The sequence below is a fragment of the Pelodiscus sinensis genome, chromosome 20, assembly GCF_049634645.1.
Source record: "Pelodiscus sinensis isolate JC-2024 chromosome 20, ASM4963464v1, whole genome shotgun sequence".
In the NCBI taxonomy this organism is placed as follows: domain Eukaryota; kingdom Metazoa; phylum Chordata; order Testudines; family Trionychidae; genus Pelodiscus; species Pelodiscus sinensis.
The window spans coordinates 23,556,060-23,570,735 of NC_134730.1; the positions used below are offsets into that span (position 1 = coordinate 23,556,060).

General features: G+C 47.8%; 1 protein-coding gene across 3 annotated transcripts in view; it reads right to left on the bottom strand.

Annotated features, from left to right (window-relative positions):
* The window catches only part of LOC102463174 (cilia- and flagella-associated protein 337-like), an 81,362-nt gene that overhangs the window by 56,667 nt on the left and 10,019 nt on the right, over window positions 1-14,676 (bottom strand). The window contains exons 5-10 of one of the 3 annotated variants that reach the window (XM_075903989.1): window positions 14,296-14,467; window positions 12,980-13,026; window positions 11,783-11,920; window positions 9,325-9,513; window positions 4,564-4,755; window positions 2,070-2,330 (exon numbers count right to left, since the gene is read on the bottom strand). In XM_075903989.1, coding sequence (XP_075760104.1) covers window positions 2,070-2,330; window positions 4,564-4,755; window positions 9,325-9,513; window positions 11,783-11,920; window positions 12,980-13,026; window positions 14,296-14,467 — 999 coding nt within the window. The remainder of the gene's footprint in view (window positions 1-2,069; window positions 2,331-4,563; window positions 4,756-9,324; window positions 9,514-11,782; window positions 11,921-12,979; window positions 13,027-14,295; window positions 14,468-14,676) is intronic. The other 2 variants (XM_075903990.1, XM_075903991.1) reach the window with 2 other exon arrangements.

Here is a 14,676-nt window from a genome sequence, read left to right on the forward strand (position 1 = left end):
ATACCTGCCCAGTGCAGGGATTGAATGTGTTAATTAGTGTTTGCTTTAATTTTGTCCATATTTGTGCAGAATAAATTTTGTAATGTGCACCCAGGCATGTGGGGATGTGCACCACCAGTAGAAACACATGCTGCCAGCTGTGGGCGCTCTGCTAATCAGCTGGGCATTTGAATCTCTCCTGGGAGGCTGCCCAAGTGCCCGGCTCACAGGAATACCCGTTGGCCTATATTAAAGTGCCTTCCGCCCCTCATTCCTATGGGCTCAATTGTGCCAGTGCAGCACAGATCTGCTTTAAAGAGTTGCAGGCTGCACCAGCTCAGCAGGGGCGGCCCTCTACATGTGCCCTTGAAGACGGAGCAGCCTAGTCCCAGCTGTGCCCTGGGTTTGCTCTGGTGTGTGGTCCCCAGCTCTTTCCACTTTTGGGCCCATGCCTGTGTCAGCTCATCACCGTCTCCATCCTTGGGAAAAAGTCCTTTAACAGCCGTTTGCAAACTTTTTTTTCTCATGACCCAGTTGAAGAAAATTGTTGATGTCCCCGACCCAACATCATGTGACCAGAATGTGGGCTCCAGGGTGGAGCTGAGAACGGGAGCTTCGGGCTGTCGGAGGGGGCTCTGGCTTTGGGGGAGCGGAGGGGGGAGGGGCAGGGTTGGGGCAGGAGGGGCTTACCTTGAGTGATTCTCGGTTAGCAGTGCAGCAGGGGTGCTAAGGCAGCTTCCTGCCCCTCCTGGCACCGCAGACAGTGCTGCGCCCCAGAAGCAGCTGGCAGCAGGATCCCAGCCCATGGGAGGGCGGAGCTAGTGCTCAGGGCAGGGGCAGTGCGTACACTCTTTCCCCGCCCCCACCTAGGAGCTGGGCCTGCTGCCAGACACTTCTGGAGTCTGCGATGCCAGGCCAGGCAGGGAGCCGCCTTAGCCCCCCCATTGCTCGCCTGATCCCCCTGCAGCAACGAACCCCTGTGCCTGACATTCCACCGCCCAGTCCTGGACCACGACCCAGAGTTTGAAAAACCACTGGACTATAAAATTCCGTAGGCATTTTTGCTCTGTAGCATTTTATGGAGATTAACCGAGGGGCTGTTAGACACTGAGACCCATTCGCTGCAATGGGAGCTTTGCCTGAGTGGCAATCAATTCAGGATTTCAGCATTCAGTCCCTTGGGAGCAAAGCACTTCAACACCCTGGAAGCAGCATGCAGCTGAAAGGGTGGGCTGTTGGTCAGAGATCTCTGTGGGGATTAAGGGAAAGAAATCCTCCGATTAGTCTGTGGAGCAGCCAGAGCTGCCAGCTCCTCAGCATGGTTGTAGACCCAGGCCTGTCCAAAACCTTCTGCCTAGTGCATTTGAGAGGGGAAGCTGGGTTCTTTCCTGGCTTGCATGCGTCATTGCAGATCTGTGAACACGGGGATGATGTTTTGGATAGTGGATCAGATTTGCAAAAGTGCTTGTGTACTTCTGCCTGCACCCTTTAAAAAAAAAAAAAAAAAAAACACATGCAGACTCTTAACTTCCATACAGAGACGTATCTGCATGGGCAACACACACACGCTTCTATGAGGGATGTGCACATCCAAGTTCGTGTGTGAGCGCATTAGGATTTGTGCAGCGCAAGTCACCTGAGTGAAAAAGTGCACAAGCACATCCAAAAATCTATCCCAACTGGATTCTCAAATTGCTGGTGAAGCATGTGTTTCTGGTGACTGGAAAAAGCCAGTTTTTTACTTTTAATTTCATAAACTGGACTGGGAAAGTCACTTGGAGAGAAGAAAACCAAAAGTCCATAATGATATTTTTATAATCACTTTCCTGGAAGTGGTTTCCCTTGTAAATCTAGTGTAGAAACTCGAGAGGGGTTTGAACCACACTCCCAGCTCCAAACACCCCCCAAACTTTAGAGCGTTCAAAATCTAGAACTGATTTTCTTGGATGCCCCCAGATCTATAATGGGCCAAATGAGTATCTCATAGGCAAGCACATACAGGAGTTTAAATTCTGCATTTGTATCCAAGTGTGGTTCAAGCCCAACCCTGCTAGAAAGCACTGATCAATAACGTTCTCAGAAGTGCTGACCTGGTGGAAGGTGGTGTTGTACAGAGCACCGCATAATGGTGCATCATGGGTCGCCAGCATTTCTTCCTCCGGACTGACATGTGCGAGCTTCAACAATCCAATGTAATCAGCACAGGAGACTAGGAGGAGGTGGGGAGACTGCTGGATGAACAAGAAGGGAAAATCCCCCTGTTCTAGAATCTGTTCTGGTTCGACATAGGGGAACTTGAGCGCCAGTGTCTGCAGACAAGCCTGTGAGGAAATATCCCAGACTTTCAGGACCTGAGAAAAGGAGAGAAGCTGGGATTTATTTATGTGCCAGGGTTGCTGTTTGCTCGTGGTGGCTTCCAGGGGCTCTGTGTACTCCCGAATTTTGGAAAAGGTCAAAACTGAACTTTGTGACTCAGGAAGATCTTTTCTATTTACCATGGAGCGATGCATGATTGTGCCTCGTGATGTTTTTTTTCTTGTCACTTATGTGCTTCCTTCCACACCCCATCTTCTGGCAGAGTTAAGGGCACTGCCAAAGTGAGTCCAGTTGCAATAAATTGCATGTTTAAAAGTCTCAGAGGGGTAGCCGCATTAGGCTATAACTTTAAAAACAGTAAGTAGTCCTGTGGCACCTTAGAGACGGCTTTCGTGGGCAAAATCCACTTCATCATCTGAAGAAGTGGGTTTTGCCCAGGAAAGCCATGATATTATATATGTATATTTGTTAATTTCTAAGGTGCTACTGGACTAATAAATTACATGCACATTGAGACTTTCATCTGAGCTTTACAAAATGCATCATAATCATTAGTAGAACAGGGAAAATAATGGTTTTTGGTTTGTTGGCAATTTCAAAAGTTAAAAAAAAAGATTTTTTTGAGTTGATATGAAAACTAAAAGTTTTACCATTTTCAACAAACCAAAAATTAAAAGCAAAAAGATTTTGGGTCAAACAAAACTCTTTGATGTTTTGCTTGTATTCTGACCATTTCAAAATGTCAAAGTGAAGTATTTTATATTTGTCCTCCCCCCTCCCCGCCGCCAAAAAACCAAACAATTCTATTAAACAAACACCATTTCGCAAAGTGCTTTGGAGTCACTGAATTTGGCCAAAATAGTTCACACGGCTTCAAGGCTGGATCTATCTGTCTGTCTGTCTGTCTGTCTGCAAGTCCATTTGTTCAAGAACACCCCCTAAATAGTAAGAGCTAGGGCCACCAAATTTGGTAGGCAGGTACCTTTTCTCCTGACTGAAAGCAAGATCAGGGCATGGCAGTGCTGGGAGAACTGGAAGCTGCAGGAAAGCGACAGTTTTCCAGAACATGCACAGGGAGAGGCTGTTTGGAGGGAACGTCATATGAGAGTAGCCACGGGGGACAGCAAGTCTGCAGGGCAGAACTATTCTGAAAAGTGATCACTGGGGGCAGCTGTACCACCAAAGATATGGCCAGTAGGGCTGGGGCATCTCCATCTTGCTTGCCAGCACACCAATGAGTAGCCACCTGGCCCCAGACCTTTCCCCCCCCATCCTTGGCTGCAGTGCTGAGGGGGAGGAGAGAATAGATTCCTCACAGCTGGTGGAAGGGTTCGGGGGGTGGGTGGGAAGAGAACAGGTCCCTGGTGGGCTGGGGGGCTGCCTGGGGTGGGGAGAGAACAGACCTCAGGCAGGCAGAGGGGCTATTGGGAGAGGGGAGAACAAATCCCTCGCCCCATCTCCAAAATGCCAAGGTAAATCGGCTAGTGCTTGTATGTGTCTGGAAGGGCAGACTAGTAGTCTGTTCTCTGTTCCACAGCCTCATGCACCACTGAAAAACCCTTGCTTACTAGCCCTGATTTTTAGGAAAATGGCAGATGGTAATCATCTCTGCTGTCGCTAGTCCCACTGCCCACCTATGGCAAAGGTACATGCATTTCTTGTTTTCAGCACTTCATTTGGCTTAGAATTATTAATTGCTGAGAAATTTCTCCCCCTCTTTTAATTGCCTGAAAAAAAAATTCAAAGTACCATAATAGCAACCACCTCCAAAGGCAAGAGATGAAAGAAATGGATGGAAGCCAGGCCCGGTGACGGGGCGGAGGATGGAGATTCAATGGAGCCTGGAGTTCCCGGCCACTGCCACTGTTACTGTGGCAACGACAGAGGCTGGAGCCCCGGGCGCCTTTGCATTGTCACTGGAGTGCGGCTCCGAGAACAGGGGGGACTGACTCCCCTTGGCCCTGCCCCTTCTACTTGAGGCCACACCCCTTCTGGGGCACAGAGACGCCCCCCCACACCTTGCCTGGGGCCCCACTGGTGGAAGCGCATGGGTTTTACAATCCAGCCACAACCGGGCCTCTTTGGACACATAATGCCCCTTACGTGCTGACTCAGGCATTTATTCAGTCATGACTCAGTTAAAAGAGCGCCCCCTATTGAATCCCCACCCTTCCTGCTGCAGCACCTCCATGTTCTTTGTCTCAAACATCCGTCTGGCATGGTGCACATTGAACAAGCGAACAAGAGGCTAGCACAAATCTGACCAACCGAGTCCTTGGAATAGCTGAATACGTGTCCTCGGGGCTCGTGGATGGCCACTGCCAGAATTGCTGCATGATGTCCCTGCAAGGTCGCCGTTGGCCAGCTCGGGACATATCGGTTCCAGAGTTGCACGGCATGATCCGCTCCTCCGGTCACCAGCAGATTCAGGGATCTGCAGTAGTCGAAGCATTTTACGCCCTAAGAAAAACCAGGAAAAAAGCAATCCATGTTTTGCAAATGTTTATACTGTCTATGCAAAGCATCTGTGGATTGAGGCTGTGCCGTGCACGGAGGACTGACTAGGAAGAGACTCAGAGCCTGTCTACTCTTAAAGCACTGCCTCGGTATAGCTGCACCAAGGCAGCGACTCCACTGTTGTGCTTAAGTGAAGATGCTCTGTGCCAATGGGAGAGTCAGTCCCCATTTGCATCATTAATTCACCTCACTGGCAGTGGGTACCTATGTCAGCAGGAGAATTTCTCCTGCCAACACAGGGCTGTCTACACAGGGGACATAGATCTGTAGAACTATGTTGCTCAGGGGTGTGGATTTTTCACACCCCTGAACTACATAGCTGTAGGGAAACAATTCTGTATTGTAGACCTAGCCTCAGACAATGTCAAAGCACATGAAAGAACCTAGGCTATGTCTATGAGAAGAGTTTTCTCAGCAAAAAAATGCTAAGAAGGGACTTGTTTGCATGAGTCGTGATCTCATTTGCATATTTTCTGCCGATCCAGTTTTTCGCTAGGGTTTGAATGTTTCCTTTTTGGGCAAAGACCCCTTTTTCTGTGGGAAAAGGGGTTTTTGTGCAAAACGGAAACGTCCATACTGCTTGTTTTTCCACAAAAACCCTAGCGAAAAACTGGATTGGCAGAAAATATGCAAATGAGATTGCGAATCATTCAAATGAGTCCCTCATTGGCATATTTTTTGCCAAAAAAACTCATAGTGTAGACGTAGCCTTAGTGCACACCAGCAGAGTCTACCAGGACCAATTAGCAAGCAATGTTTTAGTGTGTTTTAGAACTCATCTTACCCCATCCTGTAGACAAGCCCTCAGGAATGAGGCCTTTTTCCCTTTTCATATTTCAGTTTTGCAATTCATAGAATCATAGAATCATAGAATAATAGGACTGGAAGGGACCTCGAGAGGTCATCGAGTCCAGCCCCCCGCCCTCAAGGCAGGACCAACCTCCGTCTACACCATCCCTGACAGATGTCTATCTAACCTGTTCTTAAATATCTCCAGAGAGGGAGATTCCACCACTTCCCTTGGCAATTTATTCCAATATTTGACCACCCTGACAGTTAGGAATTTTTTCCTAATGTCCAATCTAAACCTCGCCTGCTGCACTTTAAGCCCATTACTCCTTGTCCTGTCCTCAGAAACCAAGAGGAACAAATTTTCTCCTTCCTCCTTGTGACACCCTTTTAGATATTTGAAAACCGCTATCATGTCCCCCCTTAATCTTCTTTTTTCCAAACTAAACAAGCCCAGTTCATGAAGCCTGGCTTCATAGGTCATGTTCTCTAAACCTTTAATCATTCTTGTCGCTCTTCTCTGTACCCTTTCCAATTTCTCCACATCTTTCTTGAAATGTGGCGCTCAGAACTGGACACAGTACTCCAGCTGAGGCCTAACTAGTGCAGAGTAGAGCGGCAGAACGACTTCACGAGTTTTGCTTACAACACACCTGTTGATACAACCTAGAATCATATTTGCTTTTTTTGCAACAGCATCACACTGACGACTCATATTCAACTTGTGGTCCACTATGACCCCTAGATCCCTTTCCGCCATGCTCCTTCCTAGACAGTCGCTTCCCATCTTGTATGTATGGAACTGATTGTTCCTTCCTAAGTGGAGCACTTTGCATTTCTCTTTATTAAACCTCATCCTGTTTACCTCTGACCATTTCTCTAACTTGCTAAGGTCATTTTGAATTATGTTCCTATCCTCCAAAGAATTTGCAACCCCATCCAGTTTGGTATCATCTGCAAACTTAATAAGCATACTCTCTATCCCAATATCTACATCATTGATGAAGATATTGAACAGTACGGGTCCCAAAACAGACCCTTGCGGAACTCCACTTGTTATCCCTTTCCAGCAGGATTTAGCACCGTTAACAACAACTCTCTGACTACGGTTATCCAGCCAATTATGCACCCACCTTATCGTGGCCCTATCTAAGTTATATTTGCCTAGTTTATCAATAAGAATATCATGCGAGACCGTATCAAATGCCTTACTAAAGTCTAGGTATATGACATCCACCGCTTCTCCCTTATCCACAAGGCTCGTTATCTTATCAAAGAAAGCTATCAGATTAGTTTGGCATGACTTGTTCTTCACAAACCCATGCTGGCTATTCCCTATCACTTTATTACCTTCCAAGTGTTTCCATATGATTTCCTTAATTACCTGCTCCATTATCTTCCCTGGGACAGACGTTAAAATTCAGATAGCAGCAATTGTTACTTTTGTATTCTCGATTAATACAGAGAGGATTCTGGGAATAATTTAGAGTCACAAAGATGATCTTAAATATTATCATTCAAAAATGCACTTTCCCCCAGTCTCACATAATCTATTCAGACACACAGAGGAAACCTTTGCACTTTGCAATTAGGATTTCTGGCTGGATAGGAGGGCTTCAAGTCTTTCTGTCCATGACTACATTTTTCTGTGACTGTAGGCCTATTTTGATTTCAGTGTTGCGGCATTTTGTTTGACGAGCCGATTGCAAAAACCACAATGAACAGAATGGAGCTCATTTAGATGCTTCCAAAGATTTGATTTCAAATTCTATTTTCTCTGAATTTCATTAAGCAATTCTATCAGCAGCCCTGTCCTTGTCCTCTCCCCCGGCACTCACAATTCCCCATGGGAAGCAGGGGAAGCTGCCTGGGGTTCTCACCTCCCGGTTCCCCTAAAATACATGTCTCCTGTCTACTGAAAAAGGACAGGAAAAGACTGATAAATTCGCAACCCTGTGGAAAGGAAGAATGACCCTGAGGATACTAGCCAGGAGCTGGAGAGATCCAGATTCAATCCCCTGTTCTGTCATCGAATACCTATGTTACCTTGGATGGGATCCACAAAAGTGCCTAGGTCTTAGGTTTAGGTGGCTAGTCTCCAGTCTGAGTCTCACAACTCCTGCTGACCCCTGGAGGTGTCTAAAGTCACTTGGGGGGCACCTACAGTTTTGGGGTAAAGGTTTCCTTGGCGCCTGTGTTTCTGCCTCTGAGCATGCATGTAGCCGCCTCGCTCTCCATGTGTAAATGCCTGTCTCCTATCTAAATCCCTGAGTGACCCATGGACCAGGGAAAAACAGGCATTTGCTCACTCATTTCTTGGGGCCTACTCCAGTAGGCCATCTCTGGGCGTGCTACTGGACCAGACCCCATTCAAAATCTGGTGTTGGGGTCTATCTTACAATTTTTAGCCCAGAGGTGAAAGCACCCACCCAGGACATGGGAGCCCTGGAGGCAATTCACCCCTCTGCTGGAGGGGCAGAAAGAAATTGAACAGGAATTCAATTCATTGTGGAGGGGCAGAAAGAAATTGAACAGGAATTCAATTCATTTTAAGGACTTCCTTAAAACAAATGAAAGAAAGGACAGGCTGAACCTCTCTAGTCTGGCATTCTCTGGTCCGGCAACATCTGTGGTCCGGCATCATTTTAGTTAGCCGGATGTCCACTTACCATGAGTATGGCTAAGTTTCCCATGGTCCCTTAAAGTTTTGTTTGTTTGTTTGTCTCAGTGTTCTGTGCTGTTATTTAGCTCTAATTTACCCCTAAATGTCTTCTAAGACCCCAGCAAGCAGTGGAAGTGTTGGTAGTGGTACTAAACAACATTGGCTCTGTGGTTCAGCAAATTCTTTGAGTTTGACATCGGTCAGCTCCAGAGGGTGCTGAACTAGAGAAGTTCAACCTGTACTTCTTCACACAACGCACAGTCAACCGGTGGAAGTCTTTGCTAGAGGATGCTATCAAGGTCAAGACAATAACAGAGCTCAAAATGAGTGAGATAAGTTCACGGAAGATCAGTCCATCAATGGCTGTTAGTCAGGATGGGTAAGAATGGTGTCCTACCCTCTATTTGTCAAGACACTGGGAATGTGTGACAGGAGGTGGCTCACTTGAGGATTATCTGTTGTGTTCATTCCCTCTGGAGAATCTGGCATCGGCCACTGTTGGCAGACAGGATACTGAGCTAGTTGGACCTTTGGTCTGCCCCAGTATGGCCATTCTCATGTTCTTAGGGATTACCTCCCTCCCTTGGAGTGTGTTCTAACCACTGAGCAACGGGACCTTTTGACACGTCTCCTTTTCAGAGACAACGAGAATGATTCTGTAGCCTGGTACTTTAGGCACCAACATGGGCTGTGGGCCACCTAGGACCCAGCCCCTCTGCTCCAGTCTCTTCTTTCCTTGCAGCTCCATGTGGCTCTAGGCCTTAGTCTCGCTGTATCTCAGTTCCTACCGGCATTGGAGGTAATAGACCTGGCCTACCTCCTGAGGTGTTGTGAGGCTGAATACACTAAAGATTGGAAGGTGCTCAGATACTGGGGTAAGGGGAAGGGGATGAGTACCCAAGAGAGTTCAGAAGAGATGAGAAACTCTGGTGAGCATCAAAACCGCCACATGGTAATATAAAGCATACCTGACTGTGACCTTTTTGCCTGACTCTTAGGAGATCTGGAATAAAACCACTGGCCAGAGGTTGGGGAGTGGAGCTTGGAAAGACAGACCCTACCTTCTTGATTTTCCAGGTGTAAACTTTTCTCTTTCTGTGAACATCCATGATCACCACAGAGGTCTTGGGACTGCCTGAGGATGTGATGATGAGCTCTCCTTCTGCTACATACTGGATTTGGGAAACAGCTTCCTTGTGCACCTCTGGGATGGCTTGATATAGCAGGAACTTACTGTGCTCTTTAATTTCCTGGGGGAAAACAAGGGATTTAAATGTCACAAGGCTAATTCACCCCCCGATTGCCCGTTGCAAAGCAAACGGAGGTGGCATGCCCAAAGACGGGTTGCAATATCAAAAGACATGTAGGCGTTAGCAGAGAAGTTTGAATGAGCCCTGAGCCTAATGCTATGACATTTACGATGGCATGCCAACCCAACAGACTATTTTGTCCCAGGGCAGTGTGATTAATGACTTGATGATGGGATTAAAGATGAGCCCAAGATGCACAGTTCAGATCCAGAACCAAATGTCTCCAGGCTTCGGGCACGAAAGGGTTGGCATGGGACAGTTGTTACATTCTTGTCCACCAGATACAAACCCGTGATGTTTGCCTCAACTTGAAAACAGTTCATTGGGAAGGATTTCTCTAGTTCCCTCCGTCCCCACTCCCTATGTGCTAAAAATAACCCACAACGTCTCTATTTATAACCGAGAACAGCAGCAAGAAATGCTGCTCACATGCTTGGGCGCTATTGCAGCCTCAAATTCTTTGACATATACCTAAGGCAGTGAAAGCATTTTACAGTCTGAAAGCGAGAGATGCTCCTCTAATTTGTGGATGCTCATAGACTCGGCCTTTTATCTCAGCCCAAAAGCAGCATCCAAGGCTATTTTCTTTAAATATATGTGAATTTACCTTGGGCAGCTTTCACATTTTGAAGGGAACCATTTTCTTTTCTTTCTTTTTTTTTAAATAAAGAATTTGGTTATTGCTACACCTGCCCAGCTCTGTAGAAATTAATATTTCACAACACCGAATTCCCCCACCCTTCCACTATTTGCAGATGCTGAGATCTGAGATTAGTGTATAGCACACAGGTGTGTGTGTGTGTGTGGGGGGGGGGGAAGGGGGGTTAAAGAGCCCTTGGCACTATTTGTTTGAGAAGATTCCCTGTTTGTCCTCCTCATACTACCCACAAACATACTGCTATGAGAGGACTTCTCTGGTTGGGGACAACTGGACTTGGCTCATGGCACAGTGGAGATGTGATGTTTCAGTTACCCATGGGCTCGTAGGTCACGTCAGCTAAGAGAGTGGAGGCATTCTACACAGACAACGGGGTGTGTGTGTAGGGGAAAGTCATGAGCAGAGGCGTTAAAAAAGCACCTTGGTAGACTTGAGGGCTGCCTGAGGCAGTACCTCCAGAATTGTGTTGCCTGTGTGAGCTGGGTCCAAATCCTGTATCCCTTGGATACAGGTCAGTGCTATTCTCGCTTTGGCAGCTAGGCAAGCCCTGCAGTAGAACGGACCTACAGAGAAATCCTGAGGGAGGTGGGAAGCATTTGGTACTCATTAGCACAGGAGTGTTAATTTACCTCAGGGCCAATGTCAGTCCTCAAATCCTTCTAGTAGGGCACCCCCCTGACAGCAGCTTGAAGGGGTGGACTCTACCGCTAGGTCTACACTGCTGGCTAGAGTATGCAAATGAAGCACTGATTAGTATTTCATTGCACTTCATTTGCATAATCTATTCGAGCCGTTTTTGCGCAAAACCAAGCAGTGTGGACGTTTCATTTTTGTGCAAAAACCCCATGTCCACACTGCTTGGTTTTGCACAAAAACCGCTCGAATAGATTATGCAAATGAAGCCCAACAAAATGCTAATCAGCGCTTCATTTGCATACTGTCTGCTGGCAAAAGCCGGCAGTGTAGACCAAGCCTACGTGTTTGTTCCCCTGCCGCCCGCCGGTGTCTCCCAGGCCCATCTGCAGGCTTGTGCGCTCCTTTCTCCTAGTCTCACCTGCTGCCCCAGGGCAATTTAATTTCCGTCCTCTCTCGCCACGTGCCTCCTGGCTGTGCAGTGAGGCTAGAGTGGCTTCTGGCTGCCAGCTCCGTGCTGCTGCCGGCATGCTCCTGTGGCCCCGGGAGAGGTGCGTGCAGAGCTATCTCATCCATAAGCCGCTGTGGTGAAGTGGAGAAAGCAGGCTGGCCTGGTAGGTGACGGCAGAACATTTCTCCGTGGCTCCCGTTGCCGTGGTGAGTGCAGGAGGCCCGAACCCACGCCAGCCCCCGTCCCCAGCTATCCTGGAGGCCATGTCCCTTGTGGGAGGGGACTTGAGGGAAGGGTGCAATGGCAGGAGAGAGGCAGGTGGGACAGAGAAGGGGCTGACCTAAACTGGGCCCTCTTCCCTGGCCTTGGTTCTGTTTTCTATGGCATCTGAAAGAAGGTCAGTGACAAAGGAGAGCTGGGCCAGTGAGAACTTAGCCCCATCTTGGAAGGCGCCTTTCCGCTCCCACCTGCATGAAGACTCTCTGTGGCCCGGATTGATCTGTGAAGGGCTTTTCAAAGAGGCCCAGATCCGGGCGCAGCAGCCAGAGCAGGTGAACGCCACCGCGGTCATCTCCCCAGAGCAGCAAGGAGCGACCCCCTGAGGACTGGCAGGGAAACAGAAGCAGAAAGGAGGAGGGAGACCTTGGGATTCACCTGGAGAAGCGGAGGATGTTCTCTGTCCGCTCCATCTGCCCCCGGTTAATAGCTGATGGAACATGCACTGAATTTAGTTGCGCTTGAGTCACTGCTGAAAACCCAGCTATGTCCCCGCTGGCCAAAGCCACGCCTCAAGTAGGGGGGCTGTGTGCACCTTGGGGATCCCTGCAAAGAGTTCTGACACAGCATACCCCTCCCCCCGGGTCCAAACACACCCATGCCATGCCCCAAACTCACTGCACGTGAGTTTGCCTGGATCTAGCAACTGAGGTTTGGATCCGGCCACTGAAGCTCAGTGCGCCCACCCGTGTGTGGGGAGTCTGCACTGGTCCTCCAGCCTCCCCAATGCCCCCCACGTGGAGCTGGAGCACACAATATCTACTAGCCTGCTCCCCCTCCTCCCCCCGCCAGGCTCTGGCGTGCACAGGGAATGTGGGGAGTGTTTTTCTCCTCAGTCAGGGGCACATCAGTGAGTGTTTGAGTTTTTTTTTTGCTTCTTGTGTGCAGCCCCTCACTGATTTTTCTGTGGCCCAGTGGCCCTCACCCAAAAGCGGTTCCCACCCCTGTCCTTCATAGGGGTGGGGACACGTTTATCTTTCCCTAAAACATCAGGTGCCCACCTCTGCTAGAAGCAGGATATTGAAGTTGACAGAGAAGGCTCGGCTGTGCAAATCCTCTGTTCCTAAGTCACTTATAGCTAGAAAATCTTCCTAAACAACTCCGAGTTTCAAATCTGAGAGCACCCTTTTTATTCCTCGAAGTAATAATGAACTTTCCTTCTCACCCTGAATCGTGACGGGCTTCTCCTAAAAAAAATCTTTGTGACCGAAATCTGGAGGGGGCCTTGAGTCTGAAATCTAAGACAATTCTAGACTGTGACCTCCCTTCAAAGAGTTATAGCTTGGCACAAATGATCACAAACACTTTTACGTGTTGGGGAGAAGCACTAACGGTTGCAGATAATTTTATGAGCACACACTGGAACTCGAAGTGTGGTGTCACTGTACCTTTGCGTTATAGCAGTAGTGCAATGAAGTTGGAACATTTTTCAGAGCTGGAAGGGGAGAACATGAAATGGAATATTAGAATTACTCAATTATTTTTCCTATTTCACTTCCTCAGTATCTATTTTCCCCGGGATACATAAAAAAGGGTCTTATTCTCTCAGTGCAGTGGGAGAAGACAGAGATGCATGGAACTCATCACTGTTAATGGCACTGAACAGTGTAAATTCCTTGGCTATGCATGAAGAGAGAGAGGCTGGAATGAGGTCTAGTTTCCTTTTCTATTTTCATGATCACCTACGCGCTCTTATAGTTATGAACAGAATCATCACTAGAGATTGATGTGAACTAACATGCTGGTCCCAAATGCTCACTGAAGTGTTGTGAAATTTAGAAATGGATCTGAATTTGGCAGCTCAGCCTGTCCCCAATCACTTCTTGCATTCACTTGCCGCGCCCCCGCAGTTGTAGTAGTCAGAACTGGTCTACACTAGACCCAGCAGCTCAGCTTAAGGTACACAACTCCAGCTACATAGAGTATGTAGCTGGAATTGGCATGCCTTAAGCCAATCTTGGTGGCATCCCCACAGTAGGAGGCTGATGAAAGCAAACACTTTCTTCTGCTCTTGCCAGGAAGCTGAAGTACGGGACACTGGCTGGGACATCCTCTGAATTTGATTTAGCGAGTCTTAACTAGACTCGCTAAATCGAACTCCGGAAGATCGATCGTGGCAGTGGCAGTTTTTGTAGAGTGAAGATATGGCCCAAGCAATATTAGGCTATGTCTCAACTACGGAGATTTTCCGGTATCCCGGAAAAACTCCACTGCATCCAGGGAACACGCCTGCTCTTTTGACATTTTTTGCAGAAGAGACATGCTCTTTTGGAAGCCCTGTCTTCCTTGTGCCATGAGGAAAAAGGGCTTTTCCAAAAGAGGAGGTTTTTCCAAAATTTGGCCCAGTGTATTTGGGCCAACATTTTTTGGAAAAGCCTCTTTGACAAAGCTATGGGAAAAAGGTACACAAATTACAGAGCGCAATTTGCATACCTTTTTCCGATAAAAAGCGGCAGTCTAGACATAGCCAGAGAGAGCAACAATAGGAGCCTCAGCAACTGTAATGAGTAGCAACTAGGGATTTTTGTTTGGTTTATTGCTTTCCAAAATACCCAGGATCCTGTGCCTTAAACTCAAATAGCCTGGTGTGTTCTCCCTGGACAGCAATGCTGGAAATCAGAAGCCTGATTCATAGCCAAACATCAGAATAGACACCGGGAGCACGAACAGGGGCCCCTCCTATTAGTAACACCCTAGCTTGTACCAAATAAATGAAACTCTTCCAAGAGGTTTGCTGTGGACACGTCAAAAAAGTGGATATCCCGGCAGGTGGTGGCTATTGCGATTTTGTGGACATTTGCCATGTATGCAGCATCCGTGGTCCAGAATTTCAATCTTCTTTTTTCAGCTGGAGAGTCTTTGGAATCCGTTGTAATCTGTTAGGAAACAAGCCGCACAGGAGAACTCTAAAAAGACGGACTCTCTCTCAGAAGAAATGCACCGGTGCCACCTTCAGCAATAAAGAGCCGAAGAGACTTTCCCAAATGAGGTTAATGTGCCTTGATTCTGCTAGGAGCTATGAATGTTTCATCTCCCACTGCAGGCCCTCAGCAGGAATTTCTCTGTAGCACGAGGGCCACAATGC